At 34.9% G+C, this 21,396-nt stretch overlaps 1 protein-coding gene across 1 annotated transcript in view; it reads left to right on the top strand.

Annotated features, from left to right (window-relative positions):
- LOC149080545 (protein qui-1-like) overlaps positions 1-21,396 on the top strand; it is a 149,618-nt gene that overhangs the window by 35,611 nt on the left and 92,611 nt on the right. Inside the window, exons 3-7 of the mRNA XM_089239645.1 lie at positions 5,072-5,274; positions 5,703-5,905; positions 11,919-12,085; positions 16,483-16,566; positions 17,698-17,848. Of these exons, the coding sequence (XP_089095771.1) occupies positions 5,072-5,274; positions 5,703-5,905; positions 11,919-12,085; positions 16,483-16,566; positions 17,698-17,848 (808 nt within the window). The remainder of the gene's footprint in view (positions 1-5,071; positions 5,275-5,702; positions 5,906-11,918; positions 12,086-16,482; positions 16,567-17,697; positions 17,849-21,396) is intronic.

Genomic DNA, 21,396 nt, shown 5'->3' on the forward strand with positions numbered 1-21,396 from the left:
ATTTCTCTCTCGGCGATAGAGATTTATTTGTAATTTTCCGTTGCAGAGCATTTGAAATAAGCTACAAATATTTTCAAACGGTCACGTAGGACATGATCTTCAGCGCCAGAAACTGCTTTCGGTGGGGGGGGGGGGTTGCATTCGAAGGAAAAACTCCAATCGCATTCATAAACTGCATAATGAACAACTCAAAGGCATATCAAGACATTCTGGCAGAAAATCTAATACCAGGCACTTCTTATAACTCTTGGACAGTATTTGTTTCAACGGGATAATGCTTGGTTTGAAATCCATTCGGTGGAACTCATTGACTGGCTAGCTAGAAGTCCTGATCTGGATCAAGTTGGGCATTTTGGCCCGAGAAATAATACGCAGTACGGAAATAAATATAACCCTATGGCAGCAATCAAACAGGCTTCGAAGAAGGTTCCACAGCAAGTTATTTTATTTGTCTCGATCGATGACATTCAGAATGATAAAGATTATAGACAAAAAGTGTGATTTTTTTTCTTGGTTATTAAAATGGTGATTTTGTGCGTAATTTTCCAGTGTCCTTGTACTTTATTCTATGTTTTGACCTTCTCTATAAATTAAACATTTTTTTTTTTTTTTTTGAACAGAGTTGCACTCATCAATTTTTTTCCCTCGAAAATGTTTAGTTCTACATGTAATTATCACTTTAAAATTTCCATGCATTTAAATTAGCAGGTTTTTGAGATACGATAATTGTTCGGTTGTCCTTAAACTTTTTTCCAGCACCTTTGTAAATCCCATTTACCAGCGTAAGTAAATGCGGCTTCCACACCATTACGGATCATACTCAATTTCATATTTATAGCTTCTGCTGTTTGGACTCAGTGATTATTGCGCCATATAACCTTTGAAACCCCCCCCCCCCCACATAAGACTCACTTAGATGTTGAACTTTGAAATATCTCTTTTTAGTGAGTCTCTACATTACAAACTAAAACTGCTGATCTTCAGCGGTTTCGGATCGGCGTGATTTCTATATGTAACCTTTGAATCATCTTTTGACTCCCCTTAGGATCGAATTTCAAAAATCCCTTTCTTAGTTTGTTTTTACGTCATGAAATAAAACTACTGACCAAATTTCATATTCATAACTTCAGTGGTTTCGGCTCGGCGATGATGAATCAGTCAGTCAGGACATGTCATTATTTATATATATATAATTATGACTATAATATTATCATTATTACAGTCATATAAATACGTATTAAATGGGCTGGACATATTGCAAGAAGACAGGACAACAGATGGACCACAAGTATTCCGGATTAGTACCACAGTGGTGATAAACGTCCGAGAAGGCGTCCCCACGCAAGATGGATTGACGAGATGGATGAAATCAACTGGATAGCTAAAGCATCAGAGTAATAAAAAATTTAGAGACCTTCATCCAGAGAGCAGTGGATTGAAAATGGTTGATGATGATGATTTTATGATGAAATATGTATTCATCTCACATATTTGTCAAACTAAACGTTTTTATCGTGAATTGTATTTTAATGCTTTGCGATTTGCAGTAGCGCTTTATTTTTCGCCATTAGAAATGTTTTGGTGACAAATGACAATTCTTACCTTTGACAACATTTTGGTGATAATTGGCGATGCCCAATATTTTCCCGTAAGGATCCTGATTTACCATATTTTGTCGAGGAAATGGGATCAGCCGAAGTATATATCGTTTATGATTTTCCACCGTAACACTTTTCACGAGCCGGATGGAACCTCTTGGTGGGCCGCACATGGCCCACGGGTCAGAGGTTGTGCACCCCGATCTAGAACATTAAGAGGTTGAACTTTTCTCTATTTCAAATTATCATTTGCTTCCACTTGTCATCCCAATATTTATTTTTGTTCATTGCAGTTTTCGTTTTTATGCAATATATTTCTCTCTCGGCGATAGAGATTTATTTGTAATTTTCCGTTGCAGAGCATTTGAAATAAGCTACAAATATTTTCAAACGGTCACGTAGGACATGATCTTCAGCGCCAGAAACTGCTTTCGGTGGGGGGGGGGGGTTGCATTCGAAGGAAAAACTCCAATCGCATTCATAAACTGCATAATGAACAACTCAAAGGCATATCAAGACATTCTGGCAGAAAATCTAATACCAGGCACTTCTTATAACTCTTGGACAGTATTTGTTTCAACGGGATAATGCTTGGTTTGAAATCCATTCGGTGGAACTCATTGACTGGCTAGCTAGAAGTCCTGATCTGGATCAAGTTGGGCATTTTGGCCCGAGAAATAATACGCAGTACGGAAATAAATATAACCCTATGGCAGCAATCAAACAGGCTTCGAAGAAGGTTCCACAGCAAGTTATTTTATTTGTCTCGATCGATGACATTCAGAATGATAAAGATTATAGACAAAAAGTGTGATTTTTTTTCTTGGTTATTAAAATGGTGATTTTGTGCGTAATTTTCCAGTGTCCTTGTACTTTATTCTATGTTTTGACCTTCTCTATAAATTAAACATTTTTTTTTTTTTTTTTGAACAGAGTTGCACTCATCAATTTTTTTCCCTCGAAAATGTTTAGTTCTACATGTAATTATCACTTTAAAATTTCCATGCATTTAAATTAGCAGGTTTTTGAGATACGATAATTGTTCGGTTGTCCTTAAACTTTTTTCCAGCACCTTTGTAAATCCCATTTACCAGCGTAAGTAAATGCGGCTTCCACACCATTACGGATCATACTCAATTTCATATTTATAGCTTCTGCTGTTTGGACTCAGTGATTATTGCGCCATATAACCTTTGAAACCCCCCCCCCCCACATAAGACTCACTTAGATGTTGAACTTTGAAATATCTCTTTTTAGTGAGTCTCTACATTACAAACTAAAACTGCTGATCTTCAGCGGTTTCGGATCGGCGTGATTTCTATATGTAACCTTTGAATCATCTTTTGACTCCCCTTAGGATCGAATTTCAAAAATCCCTTTCTTAGTTTGTTTTTACGTCATGAAATAAAACTACTGACCAAATTTCATATTCATAACTTCAGTGGTTTCGGCTCGGCGATGATGAATCAGTCAGTCAGGACATGTCATTATTTATATATATATAATTATGACTATAATATTATCATTATTACAGTCATATAAATACGTATTAAATGGGCTGGACATATTGCAAGAAGACAGGACAACAGATGGACCACAAGTATTCCGGATTAGTACCACAGTGGTGATAAACGTCCGAGAAGGCGTCCCCACGCAAGATGGATTGACGAGATGGATGAAATCAACTGGATAGCTAAAGCATCAGAGTAATAAAAAATTTAGAGACCTTCATCCAGAGAGCAGTGGATTGAAAATGGTTGATGATGATGATTTTATGATGAAATATGTATTCATCTCACATATTTGTCAAACTAAACGTTTTTATCGTGAATTGTATTTTAATGCTTTGCGATTTGCAGTAGCGCTTTATTTTTCGCCATTAGAAATGTTTTGGTGACAAATGACAATTCTTACCTTTGACAACATTTTGGTGATAATTGGCGATGCCCAATATTTTCCCGTAAGGATCCTGATTTACCATATTTTGTCGAGGAAATGGGATCAGCCGAAGTATATATCGTTTATGATTTTCCACCGTAACACTTTTCACGAGCCGGATGGAACCTCTTGGTGGGCCGCACATGGCCCACGGGTCAGAGGTTGTGCACCCCGATCTAGAACATTAAGAGGTTGAACTTTTCTCTATTTCAAATTATCATTTGCTTCCACTTGTCATCCCAATATTTATTTTTGTTCATTGCAGTTTTCGTTTTTATGCAATATATTTCTCTCTCGGCGATAGAGATTTATTTGTAATTTTCCGTTGCAGAGCATTTGAAATAAGCTACAAATATTTTCAAACGGTCACGTAGGACATGATCTTCAGCGCCAGAAACTGCTTTCGGTGGGGGGGGGGGGTTGCACCAAAGTGAGATAGAACAATAAAGACTTAACCATTCTGGTAATTTTTTTACATATGGAGGAGGGCGGGAACTGAAACCCCCTAGGTTTCGTTTTTGACGCGTGATTCGGCAACTAATTCTTCGATTTATAAGAGCATTATAGATAGCTGAAATGATCGTTATGGATTTATCTTTCAATATTTATGAAACAGAATTTTTCTCACCTCAGCTTTATTTAGGTTTTTTTCCTGGCAACGAAATTCCAGAAAATGGACTATTTGTTCACAAAACCAGTTTATTTATTTACTTGCTTTTATCTCTTGGTTTTCACTTACATGCTGGAACATCGTTAAGACGAATTCAAAGAAACAGCGAAAATATTTTGTACTAAATGAATTTTTATATTAACAGCCAAAACAGCGATCTGTGTTCTACGTGAAAAATATTTAATTCATATTAGATGAGTTTGTCTTAACGAGGTTCGAGTGCACAGTACATGATGGCTGCATCTTTCGATACCTCACAAGCACGATTCAAGTGATGTCGTTGGACAAAAGTGGATTGTACAAACGTTCTCTTCAAAGGTAAGTCACGACTTATATGTCAAGCTCCAGACATATAAAATAAACTTTATGTAAAAAACGTCATTAAACTGTACAGAAAGATGTGTGGAAATGTAGCCGAGCTTACAAAATTGGCAAAACAACATGCTTTAACTGGTCAAGTCGTGCTATTGTGATGGTTTGGCCTAGTTTTTTTGTTGGATTATGAATCGATCTGCAGAGATCAGGCAATATGACTTGCTTCTATTTAACCGCAGATATTACTAATGTGTCTATAATTGGTGATGTGATTTGATTTTTTTTCTGATTATATGACATGGTCTGTATTTTATTACAAATTTCATAAACGAAATTGAATTTATAAATCAAACAGTCTATGATTTTATTCATTACTATTCTGTTCATAGATTCTATGATTCTATTCATTATCTATATTTGTTGAAAAAACAGTAAGCGTGTCATAAAAAATAATGAGAATTTAAAACGGTAGTATATCAATTTAAATAATATAAATTTTTTAATAAGAATTTTTCTCATTGAATGATTATGAATTCGATTCATACTTCAGATTTTGAAGTGGAACGACGTTACTTGCAAGAGCACGTGTGGCCGGAACTCCAAAGACATTGTTCAGCATCTGGAATCGATATAGAAATTCTTGATGTTCATCAAGGTAACGATGTTGATTCCACTTTGGATCCTCACATCTTCAGTCAACAGTTGAAAGAAATAGAAGACGCATACTATACAACTTTAGGATGTTTTATGTTGGTAATATTTGTTATTTTTCTTATTCGTCTATGATAAAAAAAATGCCCAACAAAAATTATAATTTATAAAAAAAAGAATAAGAAAGTCTAAATCGTACTACATACAGATACTTATATACTCACAGTAATTTGAAATTATGTACCTCAGTCATAAAAAGGAAAGTGATGTCACTCTCCACTATTCAGTAGTGATAAGTGAAGAGTGGCATCACCTCCATATGTCGCAATCTCGGGGTGGGGGGGGGGGGGCATTATCACTATGACCTCTTAACTGAGTGAGTCTGTTGATGTTGGTTATATATAAAAACGAATGCGATAAAAAAAATCAACTATACAGTAAAAAAATTCATTTTTAGTAGTATATTTTTTCTCCTTATTTTTTACATTCTGGATAATTTAATCAAAAATGAAAATTTTTGTTGATTTCAGTGCTTGATAGGAGATAAATATCGGCCTTGTCCATTGCCACTTCAAATTGAAGCTACCGAATTCGAGCTTATACGAGGTAAAGCTGAAGAAGCGGGTCTTGATATAAGTATACTTGACTACTGGTACAAGCAAAGCCAAAACTCAGTAGTTCCAGTGTACTGTTTTCAGCCATTACAACAGAAGTTTCAGAAGTTTGCTTTAAGGTATACATAAAAGATCAATGCTATATTCTTTCTGTTTAAGCGATCGAGCAAAGAAACAGGGACATAATATCAGAATTTTCATTTAGCCAAATGCAATGCTTTATAACATTCAAAAATGTATTTAAAAGGTTACGTGATCTGTGCGACCAAATCCTTTTCTACTGCTCACTTCCATAACAAGGGACCATCCCTCATATTGTGGCATTATAATCGATTGTCATTCTATCTCTGTAATCCATCTACGTACTATAGAGACCGTAACATTTAGGTATATGATGGAGCTAAAAACCTTTTTTTTTTTTTTAAATCGTTTTTATATGTTTTTATACCGTTCAAATCGTTTGAACTAAATTAGGTCTCTTCAAAATTCAGTTCATTGCAACGAAAACCTTATTTTTTTCCTTAGATAACATAATAATATAGGAAAAAAACTCAGTCATTAGTCATTACAATTAACAATCGTTGCAGTTTTGTGAAAACACAAATATGACAGTATATCAGACCATAGTAAGATACCCATTCAATTGAAATTATTCAACTTTTACCTATGTCAGCGTCGTTATTGACTTTTTTTTAATTTCAAGGGAAAAAATAACAGAAAAAAGTTTTAATTTGAAAAAAAAAAAAAAAATTCCCCATTCCTACATTTTAATTTTGTGGAAGCTCGCGAACAATGCCGAACGCGTTCACAGAGTGCCAAGTGAACTTAATTTTCGGAGTAAATAAGTAAGTCTTAAATATTGGATACCTGACTGAATTGACCGCATTTTAAATGCTTGTATCATCCAGTGCAAAACAGTTTTTTGTTACATATTCATAAAGGTGGACAGACATCCTGATTTTCAGGGGCGGTACCGGTTTTTAACTAGTTAATACATTGTCACGAAAAATGCTTTCGGGTTTGTCTTGGTTTTTCATCACGTAGTCAGAGATTTAATGAAATACAATTCAATACTTAATTAAATCATATTTTTAAATCACCTTCCATAATGCTGTACAAATTCATGTGCTGACTCCGTATTTATCATGTATATCATTTTTTTATTATTTTCTTTTTCTTTTGTACATTTGGGGTCAATATTAAGTCTATACTAAGAATTCATGTTGATATTATTCATATGTAATTTTTATAGTACCCCCCCCCCATTGCATGAGAATATCCTTTATTATTTATATTACAATTTTTAACGTATTTTATTTATTTTTTGTTAATTGTACTATTTTTATTTGTAAATACTATCTTTCATTTTTGTGTTTTATTTTCCACCATATATCTGAAAATATTATCACTACTGTATTTTATAAACCTATTCGTTGTAACAACCAGTATGGGTTGTAAAAAATAATAATAATAAAATTTGTAATAAAATAAATTTTAAATTGAAATTTAAAATTGAAATGAAATACAAATTATTTTTAAATATTAACCTATTTCATTTTGACATACTACAAATCACAGTTAAAAAAAATCATTTCAGGAAAAAAATTGTTCATTATCACGCGCGCACAATGCACCTAAATTCATCATCGCCCATTCGTACCCTATTCACCACGCGTGAAACCAAACAGTTGATCCTCTATACATAAAGATTTGCACATTGTCAAGTCACGTCCTTATTCTGTGGAACTTGGCTTACTCTTACTGCGTAGGTCCCACCCGGACACAGTCTGAGGCAATTAAGCTCTCTCAACACAGGCCTCATGACATTTAGATCTGTTTATAATGTGCGAAAGTTAAGGTACAAACATAGTGCACGCTTGTTTCCGATTCTCGGAATCGGCACTGTTGCTGACTGGTTAAAAACCTGAATTTCAAGTTTTTTAACCAAGTAGCATTTCAGAGTCGGAAACCAGCGTGTAGGCCTACTATTTTCGTACCCTTTCTATGAAAATTGGTCAACCAGTTCTTTTTAAAAGCTGGGGGGAGGGTGGCTTAGAAAAATCATCATAGGACACCTTGGATCATATGATGTTGTTAAGAGGAATCTTACTTTATGAAAATTGCACGAAATCTCATTCCAAAAACTCAGCATTATCATTATCTAGTTTGCAATATTATTAGTTTTTCTGCATTGGTGCCATCCTCTTGACTGTATAATCAATCGAAAATCCTGTTTTTTACCGGATGCTGGAAAAAATTGTACATTAAAAAAAACACTTTTAATGACTTTTCGTGGTGCCCATTTTTTCCTGATGCCCTAAGCACATGCTTATTTTGCTTAATGGTTAATCCATTCCTCAGCGTGATGTACTCTGAGTGGAGACTTTTCAGTCTCCTTTAACTGAAGTTGACATCGGTGACTACATTTGGATAGAAAAATACAATCAATTCACGATAACTCGAATCTCTGTTTAAGTCGAAGTTTTGACTCAGCCCCAGAATTTTTTCCGTATTTTAGTGTTAAAATTTTCCCTTATATAACTCGAAGTTTTCTTCTTTCAAGTAAAAGTTTTTGGGAATTAAAGAAATTTAAAAATAGCATTTAGCAATAGAATTCAAAATGTAACAATAGAATTTGGCATTTAGAGATAGAATGTAATATTTAGAGATAGAATGTAATATTTAGAGATAGAATGTAATATTTAGAGATACAATTTAGCATTTAGCAACAGAATTTAGCACTTGTAAACAGAATTAAGCACTTGTAAACAGAATTAAGCACTTGTAAACAGAATTAAGCACTTGTAAACAGAATTAAGCACTTGTAAACAGAATTAAGCACTTGTAAACAGAATTAAGCACTTGTAAACAGAATGTAGAAGATTCGCTTAGCGGATTCATTTTTGTCTACTCTTGCAAAAAAGTGAATCACTTTCTCATGAAAGAAGGACAAAAAACAGAGTGACATTCAAAATTAACGGATTTTTGACAGAAAATAAATATTGTACACACTTTATTTATAATTCGTTTCATTTCTATATATATCTGTATGAGTTCGTCTCCATAATACAGAAATGCAGACAGTATGTACGTCTAGTTTATTTCTTAATATTCTCATTCAATAATTAAATATGATTAAGTTAGAATAACTTATCTATTCGAATTTCTTCATCTCCAGTAGTTTGACACGTTTTACTAAATCGGATATTCGTAAATAGCACTGTTATTTTAATAAGTCTTTCTTTTTGCCACCCTGAAATAGGAATTTCCGATAAGTCGAACTAACGATATCTCGAAGTTCTTTGTCGGCCGCTGCACATTTTACCTATCGAGATTTTACTGTATGTAAAATAAGAATTTTATAAACAAAAATATGGGACATCACTGAAAACGTTGGCAAAATTACCAACACTGCTAAAATTTCTGAAAAATTAACGAGGGGTAAGAAATGATGGGATACTGGAAATCGCAGTGAATTGAACTGTAATTAACCGAAAAAATGTTGAACATGGCAAATACACGAGATGAGAATTTAATAATTACAACCATAATTGTCAAAATATTTTATAAATTATGAAAATTACCTTCATTCACGATTTCAGTAAAAAATTTTAAATTCAAATTAGCTTCGTTGAAATAAACAGGAAAATTGCATAAAGAGGATGGTTCGTTGAATTGTTTCAGACGTTTTACTCGTCCAGAAAATTTGAAAAACACTGATTAAAAAAACAAAATAATCTACATTTATTTAAAATCTAGAAAATTTGCGTGGATTCGATGGATAGAAATGACATATTTTCCAAATGATTGTTGTTCGTAGGCGAAGATGGCCTTGAAAGGCTGGGGGGGGGGGACTCAATCATGATGTTAATACAGTATATGCATATGAATCAGATAAATCTGCTCCTTTATTAAAGCTTGACGGGTGGAGGGGGGGGGGCATTGTCCTTCATGCCCCCCCCCCCGTATCTCTGACCATGTCGGACTACCTGTCAGAGTCGACATAATTGAAGTAGTTTGGCGTATAAATGAAATATTTTAACATTATCTACAAGGAGTAATTGTGACCAGTGTTATCCACAAAAATAATTTTCAAGAGTAATTTCACTCCTCTCCAAAATTTTAGGGGGTAATTTTGTAAAGAGAAGAATATTTTTTTGTAAATGAAAAACAGAGAAATAACTATTTAAAAAATGACCTAAAATTTGATGAATTGTTTTCACTCCTCAACGAAATTTGGAGGAGTAAAATTGAATTTTAATGCTTGAATCACACACCTAGGACCGTATTAGCCAGCACTGATTGTGACGGAAGCCAAGCGTCGTATAAATGGGAAAATCCCACAAAGAAATCTAAGAAGGTCGTATAAACGGTATCCACTGTATAGTCCCACCCATATTCGTGATATGGGGGAAGTTTTAATACAAAAGAAGAAAGGAAATCTAATCGAACGATTACTCAAGATAACACAAAAGAAAGGATTCCTCCAAGTAAAGAATGGAGAAGGATTTGGTCGCTCAGAGCCACGACCACCTAGATAACTAGGTTATCTAGGTGGTCGTGTCAGAGCACGGCACCTGTTAAAAGAATGTAAATGGTCTTTACGAAGGTTTTCAACAGCTTGGCTATTGCGAAGATGAATTTAGGAAAAAAAGAAAGTTCATCTTCGCATCAGCCAGCTGTTGAAAACCTTCGTATGGATGGCGAAGAGTGACATTATCCTTGGATAAATGGTTATGACCTAACAGGTATTTTCGAAGAAAAATTTCACAAATCCAAAAAAGTTTGTTGAATATTTCTGTTGTGTACGCAATAATGATTAGAGCCCAGAAGTTAATGGTCGAAATAGGCAGGCAAAAAGGCACTAAAAAGGCATTTATAATTTTTCAAGGAAGAAAAAATAACTAAAAACAAAGATTTTAAGGGTCCAAAAACTAGTTGAAAAATCGGTTGCACTTAATCTTTCAATTATTTTAATTACAGTTTATAACAACTGGATTATTATCCAAGTTAAATTGATTTCAAGCCCAAAATAAAATGTTACTAGACCCTCAGGATTAGGCCAATTCCGGGGCCGCCATTACCTGACGTGGAGTCGGAAGGGATGATGATTTGTGGGGCTCTCTCGAGTTGCGAATGTTCTCGTTTTATTTTCTGTATCATTTAGAATAATCATTATCATTTCTATAGTTTAAATATGGCTATCTCGTTCCATTTTTGTAAAAACAGAAGTTATATTACTACGCATGCGGGACTTCAAGCGCTGGGCCCTGTGTGGCCGCATCTGTCACACAGCCCTGAGAGGTAACTCTTGTCAATTTAATTGAATACTAAATATGTATGTTTAATAAATAGCCATGGTTGTTTGCAGTACATTTATGGTGCAAAAAACGAAATCAAAACAACATGGGCCCCAGAGCCCTGTCTGCTCCTACTCCGCTTTGTGTGAGCCATAACTTCAATTCAAGACCTCTTGGGACAATCATCGGTCCGCTATACACATACAACGCAGCCCAATGCCTGAGCGAGACATTTTATGTGAAGCCTGGGGGGAAACAAATTTCTAACTTTCCTCTGCTTTTCTAACACGGGCTGCGTTCACCTGAAATAAAATAGTTCACGTCTAACACCATCCGGTCAAAGCAAAATTGATGCATGCCAACACCAATCTCTCAGATCAATTGTTTGCGTCTAAATGGGACTGGGAGGGGGGGGGGCTTACTGATGATAATTAATACTGAGCGTTGGAAAATTTTAAAAAGAGCGATTCTTTTGAAGTTTTCAATGCCCAAAATGTCATATCCAAGTTTACAGGTTATAGTCTCTGAAATTCACTAATAAACTTAAAACTATATTAAAATAGGCACACACACACACATACATTTATGGCACGAAAATTTCAAAAAAAAGGTATTTTTACTTAAAAAGTTTCAAAATAGTCAAAAAAAGGCATTTATTATGGCATTTTGCTTGAACTTCCGGGCTCTAATTACGATATTACAATCTGAATCATGAAATAAATATTTATTATTACATTTCTAATGCCCCACCTTTCAAATTAATAAAAAAGAATATAAAAAGATGATGTTATATCTTATTCGTTAAAATATTTATATTATCTTTATTTTTCAGTAGACCTAGTCATTATGATGAAATGGAGTTTGATGCGGAAGTTCAAGAATGCATAAATGAAGAGGAGAAAATTTGGAGTATTTTACAATATGGAGCTAGAGTTGCTTATAAAGACCGTCTAATTCATGAAGGAGATCCACAAATGCAAAAAAAGTTTCTTCTCTCGGGTAAAATACGTTCAACGTTTTTTTATAGTTCTATCACAAGTGTTGTTTTTTTCCCCCAAATTATGTAATCAATCAAAGAAAGGCGCTTTTTGTATATCATGTCGAGGCGAATAGATGTGTTGAAGGCTGAGAAAAAAATCTCTCTTTTTAATGTCGCCCCCTGCGGCGGCTATTGCCGCTTCAACTTCAGTTAAGGGAGACTGAAAAGTCTCCACTCAGAGTATATCACGCTGACTAATGGATTAACCATTAAGCAAAATAAGCATGTGCTTAGGGCATCAGGAAAAAATGGGCACCACGAAAAGTCATTAAAAGTGTTTTTTTTAATGTACAATTTTTTCCAGCATCCGGTAAAAAACAGGATTTTCGATTGATTATACAGTCAAGAGGATGGCACCAATGCAGAAAAACTAATAATATTGCAAACTAGATAATGATAATGCTGAGTTTTTGGAATGAGATTTCGTGCAATTTTCATAAAGTAAGATTCCTCTTAACAACATCATATGATCCAAGGGGTCCTATGATGATTTTTCTAAGCCACCCTCCCCCCAGCTTTTAAAAAGAACTGGTTGACCAATTTTCATAGAAAGGGTACGAAAATAGTAGGCCTACACGCTGGTTTCCGACTCTGAAATGCTACTTGGTTAAAAAAACTTGAAATTCAGGTTTTTAACCAGTCAGCAACAGTGCCGATTCCGAGAATCGGAAACAAGCGTGCACTATGTTTGTACCTTAACTTTCGCAAATTGTAAACAGATCTAATTGTCATGAGGCCTGTGTTGAGAGAGCTTAATTGCCTCAGACTGTGTCCGGGTGGGATCTACGCAGTAAGAGTAAGCCAAGTTCCACAGAATAAGGACGTGACTTGACAATGTGCAAATCTTTATGCATAGAGGATCAATTGTTTGGTTTCACGCGTGGTGAATAGGGTGCGAATGGGCGATGATGAATTTAGGTGCATTGTCTTATCGTTAATTAATTATCCATGCGAGATAGTTTCGCTGCTCTTCTGGTGTATAAGTCGCACTAGTAAAATAACCCTGAAAACTCGCGGTTGTGTTCCCAGCCTGATGAAATGCGTCAAAAATCACGGTTGTCTCTGCGAATGATTCAGCCCTGTTCGCTCATAGTTTAAAGATATTAAGATTTATAGACGTGCAAGAATATTCTTCGATGGGGGAACCTTACAATTAACATAAAGCTTCGGAAAAAATTCTTGTCCTTGAAATAACAAGAATTTAGTCGCTGAGATCGCAACTTTTGATACAGGCGCATGCGTAATATGAGGGGAGTGCGATTTCTTCGAGTAAAGTATGTGTCCGGCTGTTACGTTTGGCAACTTATCGCCAAACACCAGGGTACATTAACGATTTCGCTTTTATTTTGTCATGACGTCTCGCTGCTCGTGCAATAATAGTACAAATTCCTTCATTAATTCTGGAATTATATTATATTATATTATATTATAATACAATACGTAATATAATAATAATGATATTGACATACAATAAATACAGCGGCTTGCCGCAACGCAAATTCTATGTTTTGTTTCCTAATGAATCTATTTTTATTATGATCCAATAACCATAAAATGGGTCGGCTCCCTACGGAAAACATCTGGCCACTTTCGCTGTTTGGGAACAACCTCCTATCCCGTGCATCTGGCAATCAGTGGTGACATATAATATAATGAACCACATTTAACCTGTGCCACGGTTTTACAAAATTAAATGTAATAAAAAAATTAAATTTTATTAAAATTAAATATAAATTCAAGATCATCAAGAAACCAGGGGGCCAGGGGAATCGATCCCCCAACCTTCGGGACTAGAGCCACCAGCGCTAACCAATACACCAATTGCGATTGTCGGTTTCATGCAAAGCGTATTAAAACCTTCTTAATACAAATACACAAATACAACGCCACAACAGGCAAATTGCCCAACGAGGTGGCTGACTTAAGGACATCATGGATCCCCGAGCCCACCCCCCCCCCGCGGAACCCCCAACGAATCGGTATATGCGGGAATGTGCGTGTACGTGTAGTGCAACCTGACGTAAAGTTTGTTTCTATGTAATGCTTGTTATGTGTAGTGCTGCCATCTGCCACCAGTTTTTCTAACTATGAGTGAAGTGTTATGATTGAATGATTTATCGTTGTAGGACTGTTGCTCTCTGTGGCGAGACTTTTTAACGGGGAGATCGGCTCGCATTTGCGCCTTGATGTTGGGAACCACAGAAAACCAACTTCAGCCGACCACCACTGTGGGGTTCGAACCCGGATCCTCGGATCGCGAGTCCATCACTATAACCACTCGACCACCACAGCGGCTACCACCATACGCTTTGGTTTCATGTATAATTAAGTAGATTGTATTTGTTGTTAAACGTCGTCAGAGGAAATATGTTGGTGCCAATCAACAGTCGTCAGAAAAACTCGCCAAACGGATCAAAAGTTGCAGTCCAACGACTGTGCTATACCTGAATCGAGCTTATCAATACCAACATCGAGCTTATATTACAAGAGGGAGCATCCGACAGCAGCGACATCCAATGCAAGGAAATCACGTGACTCGGTGAATAACAGTTTGTGCTTGGCAATTTCGCCATTGAAATGTACAGTTCAGTCTCTAAATATTGCGCTTTAAAGATTACAAAAAGGATAGAGAACTAACTCATTTAAGATAAAAAAAGATTAAATTGTTTATTTCACTAATACTGGAATCATTCCTTTCATTAATACTGGAATCATTCCTTTCATTAATACTGGAATCATTTCTTTCATTAATACTGGAATAACTTCTTTCGTTTATTCTGAAAAATTTCTTTCATTAATTCTGGAATTGTTTTCTTTGTTAATTATCTCTCTCATTAATGGTGGAATTATTTCTTTCATTAATTTTTGAATTATCGTTTTTTCATTAATCTTGGAATTATCACTTTCATCAATCTGGAATTAACTTTCATTAATGCTGAAATTATCTCTTCCATTAATTCTGGAATTATCACTTTCCTTAATTCTGGAATTATCTTTCATTAATTCTGAAATTATATCTTATACTGAAATTATCTTTCATTAATTCTGAAATTATATCTTATACTGAAATTATCTTTCATTAATTCTGAAATTATATCTTATACTGAAATTATCTCTTTCATTTCCTTATAAAATAAAAAAAACAGCTTTTATTACTGGATATTCTGTACATTAAATATGTTCAATTATTTTTTTTTTTGGAACCCTATATATATATAAAGGCCTTTTAAACTATTACGGATGCCATAAGAAAATAACGGGGATTGCGCTTCCACTTTATGTTTCGCCAAGGATGACCGTACAGGCGTACCTCGGTTTACGCGATTAATTGGTTCCACAAAATAGTCGCGTAAGATGAAATCGCATAGAGGGAGTTGAATTTAACGTGAGAAAGATAGGGATGGGGGTTAGTTTTCTTCAGCGGGATTAATAAAATTGAACCCAAATAGCAAAGAAACTTTTTTTTCATGAATTAATTATTCAAACTTATATGAGAGAACAATGGTAAATTTTTCTCATATTTGTTTTGTACTTATATATGATAACAATAAATTTGATTTGATTTTTAAAAAAAATCCCGTGAATTTAAAGGCGATATAAATGAATTAAATTAATACCTTTTCTCTGTATTCACTACTTCTGATTGATTCTTTCCTGACGCGTCTGGTATGATAGGCTGAAAGAGTTGCCTCTTTCTTAAGGTTCTATAAAGAAACAATCGAGGTTAGGCTGACAAGCAGCATTTTTCGTCTACTTATAATAACGTTAATAGCAGAGACAGAGAATTTCGCATATTTCTCGCAAATATGAAAATTCTAGTTTCACTGGAACCGCTTTTTTCGATTAAATTTCTCATGATATTGTCAATATGTTGCCAAACGTTGTTCATCAGTGAGATCTGGTGAGTTGTATCTGAGAATTTCTCTCATATTTGTCTCAACTACATCATCATATCCAACGTATTTCGTCGTCAAAGGATTAAACTATGTTATGAATCTTCAATTTGCAAATTCATTTCCAGAATTAAACTCCAAGCCGAATTTTGCAGGTTAGAATTAATAAAATCAACTTTTAAAAATCGCGTAAGCGAGGGATACCTGTATATGGAAAGGCAGCAAAATACAAGCAACAAAAGTAATTAGATGCAACTTATCGTACGTTTAGGTACGATCGAATGCGTCAAATAGATTTGATGTATTCTAAAGTCTTATCAGTCAGAATAGTCATCTGGTTTGTGGCAGTCACGAAAATGCTTCTTCATCCGCAAGAGCATTATAAAAATACGTCCACAAATGAGCTCAATTATGGAAAAAAAGGCAGTAAAAGAGTTTAACTTTTTTGATATGGTGTTTTTTAGGAGTACATCAGCAACTAGACCAAGCTGTGTGTCTGTCCCACACTGCCAGTCAACGAATTATATGTGTTTTGCGACACATAGAAGGTTAGTTATTTTTCTACATACTGTGCTGTTAGTTTTTGTTCTAATCTCGATATATCAAAGTAAAAAAAAAATACATTTCCGATTTTTGTGGCATATAAAACTTTTAATATTTATTTACCACATACTTTATTGCTCCGAAATTAAGTAACACTTTACCACCTGATATTAACACCACTAATTAATAATTCTTCAAAAACCACATGAAGCCATATCTATTCTCAATCAGTGACATTGAGAGTTTTTTAGAATATTTTCCCGCTTCTTATTCTATAAAAACTATAAAACCATTCAGCTTTACATAGCATTTTGTATTCAGTTTACTGTTTGTACTAAATTGAAAATTACGTTGGGTGTTAATTTTATAGGATTACACGCCCTTCTTTTGCCACATGTTTTAGAAATACTGTGATAAAAATGTATTAAATGCATTTGATTTTGTCTCATTCTATCAAACTCTGTTGTACATTAATTTTTTTCTTAAAAAGTTTGTATACTCTTTTTTATTCTCCTTTACCCTTTTCTTACCAGTTCGACACAATTTGTAATAATTCATATAATACGTCTATTAATACAGATCAATTGCATCCACTAGACTCGTTGGTCGATTCCCCCACCCCCTCACATTCGATGTTTTGTAAAATGAAATTTATTGACTGTTGTGCATTTAGCGAACGGCCACGTTCCTTCTTCTAAGACGGAGATGTCCAACCTTTCGATTTCTGGAGCAGAATTTAAAGAGAAAGGAAGTCGAGGGCATTATATTGAGCCACAAGCTCTAATGAAAGCAGAGGAAAAGTCGTCGAACTAATCAACTTCAGCCAAGTAAAACGAGCCGAATTCTTTCGAAAATTTGTTGAAAAAATGAACTCATACCAATGACGGTTTTTTGCGCCGAAAACTTATCTTTCAACGCGGCCACGAAAACCTTATCAACCAGATACTGTAAAAGCATACTGTTTTATTATTCGATCTTGTTTAAGATATTTTTGATAAATAAAACTTGAGCAAATTTAATAATATAAATGGTGAAGAAAAAATAAAATACAAATTAACAAAATAGGAATAAATGATAGGAATTGAGAAATGGAGAAACACTGTGCTTATCATATAGCATTCACATTTTGTTTTTAGATATGATTGCAAATGATCAAACAGCTTCTACATACTTGGAAACGCTTGAACTTGGAAGATGTGCTCTAAAGGAAGAGAATATGTCCAGTCTTCAACATTTGATTGATGATGTGGTTTTCTCTATCAACAAGAAAAATGTTCATTATTTCACGTATGTTTAGAAACATATCTCAATTATTATGTGACTTGATAACTTTTTCGGATAGTTTTAGGTCGGTTATACCGAACCCAAACATCTGAATACAGGATGGTAACTATCGATCGCCCAATAATTACACACGTGTTCCCTTGTGAAAAACTAATGAAGAAAAGTGTTTTCCGTTTTTGAATCGGACGAATATTAAGTGAGTTATAACGATTTGAAATTTTGTGCCGTGTCATTTTTCTAACGGTCAGTTATGAGCCTAACTCCGTACGAAAGTATATTTCTTCAGCAGCTGTTCGAGACACTTGAACAAATTAACTGAAATATTCATTACCCTTAAAAGCCTAGTTCGGCTTTCTTTAACGATTGGCGCCTTTTCCCTCCATATAGTGTGATATTATAACCTTGATATTACGTATAGCTTACGTGTTAGATTCGTCCCATATGTTGGCAAATTTATCACCAGATTTGTATAAATGTTAGCCAAATGAGATCTGTTTGAATTTTGTTTTGGCCAAATCAACACTTTGGTTGCCAAATGATGCAATTTGTTTACCTCCACTATCAAGTCAAATTTTTTGAGGGAAGGTGCATACAGTGTGTACGTGTTTACTGCGCGATCGTTATTTTCATCATTATATTATAATGTTCATCAATAAAACGGCAGTATTTTTGTTGGTTTTTTTTTAACTTTCATCGAAACTGTTACGCGTAAAAGGCTTGAATGAAGGATGTAAAAATGGTAGTTTGACAAATGTGTGTGACTGGTGGAAACAGTAAAATAATAACGATTCAATTGGAAACTTTTAATCAAACTTATTATCCTATGAATTGACCTGTTCAAAATAATTTATGGTTACGGGGCGCGGTAGCCCAGGTCGATGATACTCGCCTAAAGTACCAAAGGATGTTTAGAGGTGTCGCGAGTTCAATACCCGGTTCGTCCTTGTCAGAAAACTTTCCTGACAGGGATACAACAGAAACAGCGACATGACCACAGAAAAAGTTGCTTCCGCAGGGAGTCCTCCATCGGGGGGTTAGCGCACCAACCTCTCGATGAGTATAAAAAACAAGCCTACCGTTCGGAATCGGCAATAAATTGTAGGTCTCAGTCTAAAAAATTAGCCCTCGTGTGCAGAAAATGACCGTGGTGCGACAAAAATGATCAAATGATTTTAGGTTTCAGATTTTTTCTATTGATTACACTACTGAATATTGATTTTATTCTAAAAAAAAATTCAGTGATTTTAGGGTGCTTTTGTGGGGCACTTTTGATTCCAAATCTGACATTGGCTGTATCAGATCGGCTCTAGTTTTTGGATGAAGTGAAAGCTTAATTTCAATGGTAATATCATAAGTCAGGTGCGGATCTATGCCCCCCCCCCCCCCCGCACATGAATTTTTTTTAACTTGTATGATATTTTTTTCTTCAATCCGTTGAAAATTACCTGGATCAACGTTTTTGATTAAATAACAAATTCACGAAAACTTCGACTAAAAATAGGAAAAACCGGTACATTTTTTCAAAAAATTCGGGACTTAGAAGAAACAAAAAAATCGAAACATTTCCGGAAAATACGGGATAAAATGAAGAATGTATGGTCATGCTATTCACGCTCATTTTATTTGTTTATTTTATTATTATTTTGTGAAATCACCCCTCCCAACAGCGAGCTCTAGATCCGCTCATGTCTTAAGCAGCATACAAATCACATTGAAACTGTGAGAAATGTAAATCATTAATAAACTTAATATCAATACATAAAGATCACTAATGTCTGGTAATGATACAAAAGTGATAATGTGTTGAATAAAATAGAAAAGTAAACAAAAAAGGTGAAAGAAAAATTTCCACGCAAAAATTACTGGCTACAGACTATATTAAAATATTGATATTACACATATTATCTCAAAAACGATGATACCAGTTGTGAAATCAGCATTCCTAATATACCCTAGAACGGTTAAAATTTCCTTTGGAACATGAAAATGGTTTTTTTCCGGTCCTAAAATTTGGCTGTTTTAATCTACTCACAAACGTTTAGTTTTATGGTAGTTATTAGAGCCAGTATTATTCGATAACATAATTTTGAAGAATAACTTCATCGCTCTCAAAAATTTTTTAAGGGTAGTTCAGCTGCTGAATGCCATCAAATTAGAAATTATAACCAAAAAAAAAAAATATAATAAAATACTCAGTATTTTCTGGAGAAAATAAAAAAAAAATGACTAACACTTATCTATAACCTCTGTAAAGCTGGCGTTGTGAGATGCAAAGAACATATTCTGATTGACTTAAAAAAACTGGTTTTTATATCTCTCGTTTTCTGGATTTCGTGTGTGAGTTAATATATATTTAGCATTTTCAAAAACGTCAAGTTATACGTTTGGTGTACGATTGGGGAATTTGGCAGGATTTCGAAGTGGCATCATCAATTTTTAAAACGTTATAACTCATTAATTATGGGTCAGATAAAAAAAAACCAACACTTTTCCCTATTAGTTTTCCACAAGGAATCACGTGTGTATTTATCGGGTGGTCGATAGTTACCATCCTGTATATCTGTCATAGTTCAAGATGCAGTTGAACCCAGGTATAGTGAACTTGGTATATAACGAATCTCGAGATGTAACGAATGAAAATTTTCATCTCTGCCTATATAGGCCGTTCTCCTATAAAATCAGTTATAGTTAACCAAATCTTTGGTCCCTTGAAGTTGAGGTTAGTGGGTTCTCTTGAAGTGAAGTTAAACGACGTTCCACTGTATGTTACAGATCTCATGCATACCTGCTGTGTTTGCAACCAATGGCTTCAGAAAATTTTGCATGCTCTGCAACAACCGATATGCAATGGTTGTTGAGAACCTTTCTTAATTTTATCAATCACTTGTAAGAATACGTCATACTTTATTAAACAAGGAATATTTACCCATACCAGATATAATAAGTTTACACATTATAAATTGTATCGCATGTACCCGAACACCAATCGTGAGGACGTGAGGTAGAATAAAGATTCGCTAACAGTGAAAAGTCCGCCGAAAATAGAATACCTGGCGGCTCCTGCGCGCTCCGTACCCGATTTTATTTTTAATCAGCATGAATCCAGGATACTTAGGTCGATGCTAGAGAAGCGCAATTATTACCGCACGCCGAAGTTAACGGAAAGCACAACCAGTTGTCAGACGAGTGCTGTTTTTAACGAAGGAACCGGTTTCATAATAAAAAAAAACACTCGTCCGTGAAGTGCTACGTAATTTTTGATGTCGGCGATCGCCTGGCAAAAAGCCGATTGTATAATGAGTGTATAATCCTCCGTAAAAAACAGCGTTCATCTAATACCATCTATAGCAGGCCTCCGCGCGAAGCTCATGACGTCAATGAAGAAGGCCATCTCACCTATAGCCATTGGCTATACTACAAAAAAGAGTAAAGATGGCGCAAGCATCGACCTGCCATATCCAATGGCTATAGGTGAGATGACCTTCTTCAGTGACGACACGAGCTTCGAGCGGAAGCCTTCTGCTATAAATGGTGTTGGCTCATCTGACAAC

Source organism: Pholcus phalangioides, unplaced genomic scaffold, assembly GCF_987345545.1.
Source record: "Pholcus phalangioides strain wild (caught in Gottingen) unplaced genomic scaffold, Ppha-v1.0 ptg000011l_1, whole genome shotgun sequence".
NCBI classification, from domain to species: domain Eukaryota; kingdom Metazoa; phylum Arthropoda; class Arachnida; order Araneae; family Pholcidae; genus Pholcus; species Pholcus phalangioides.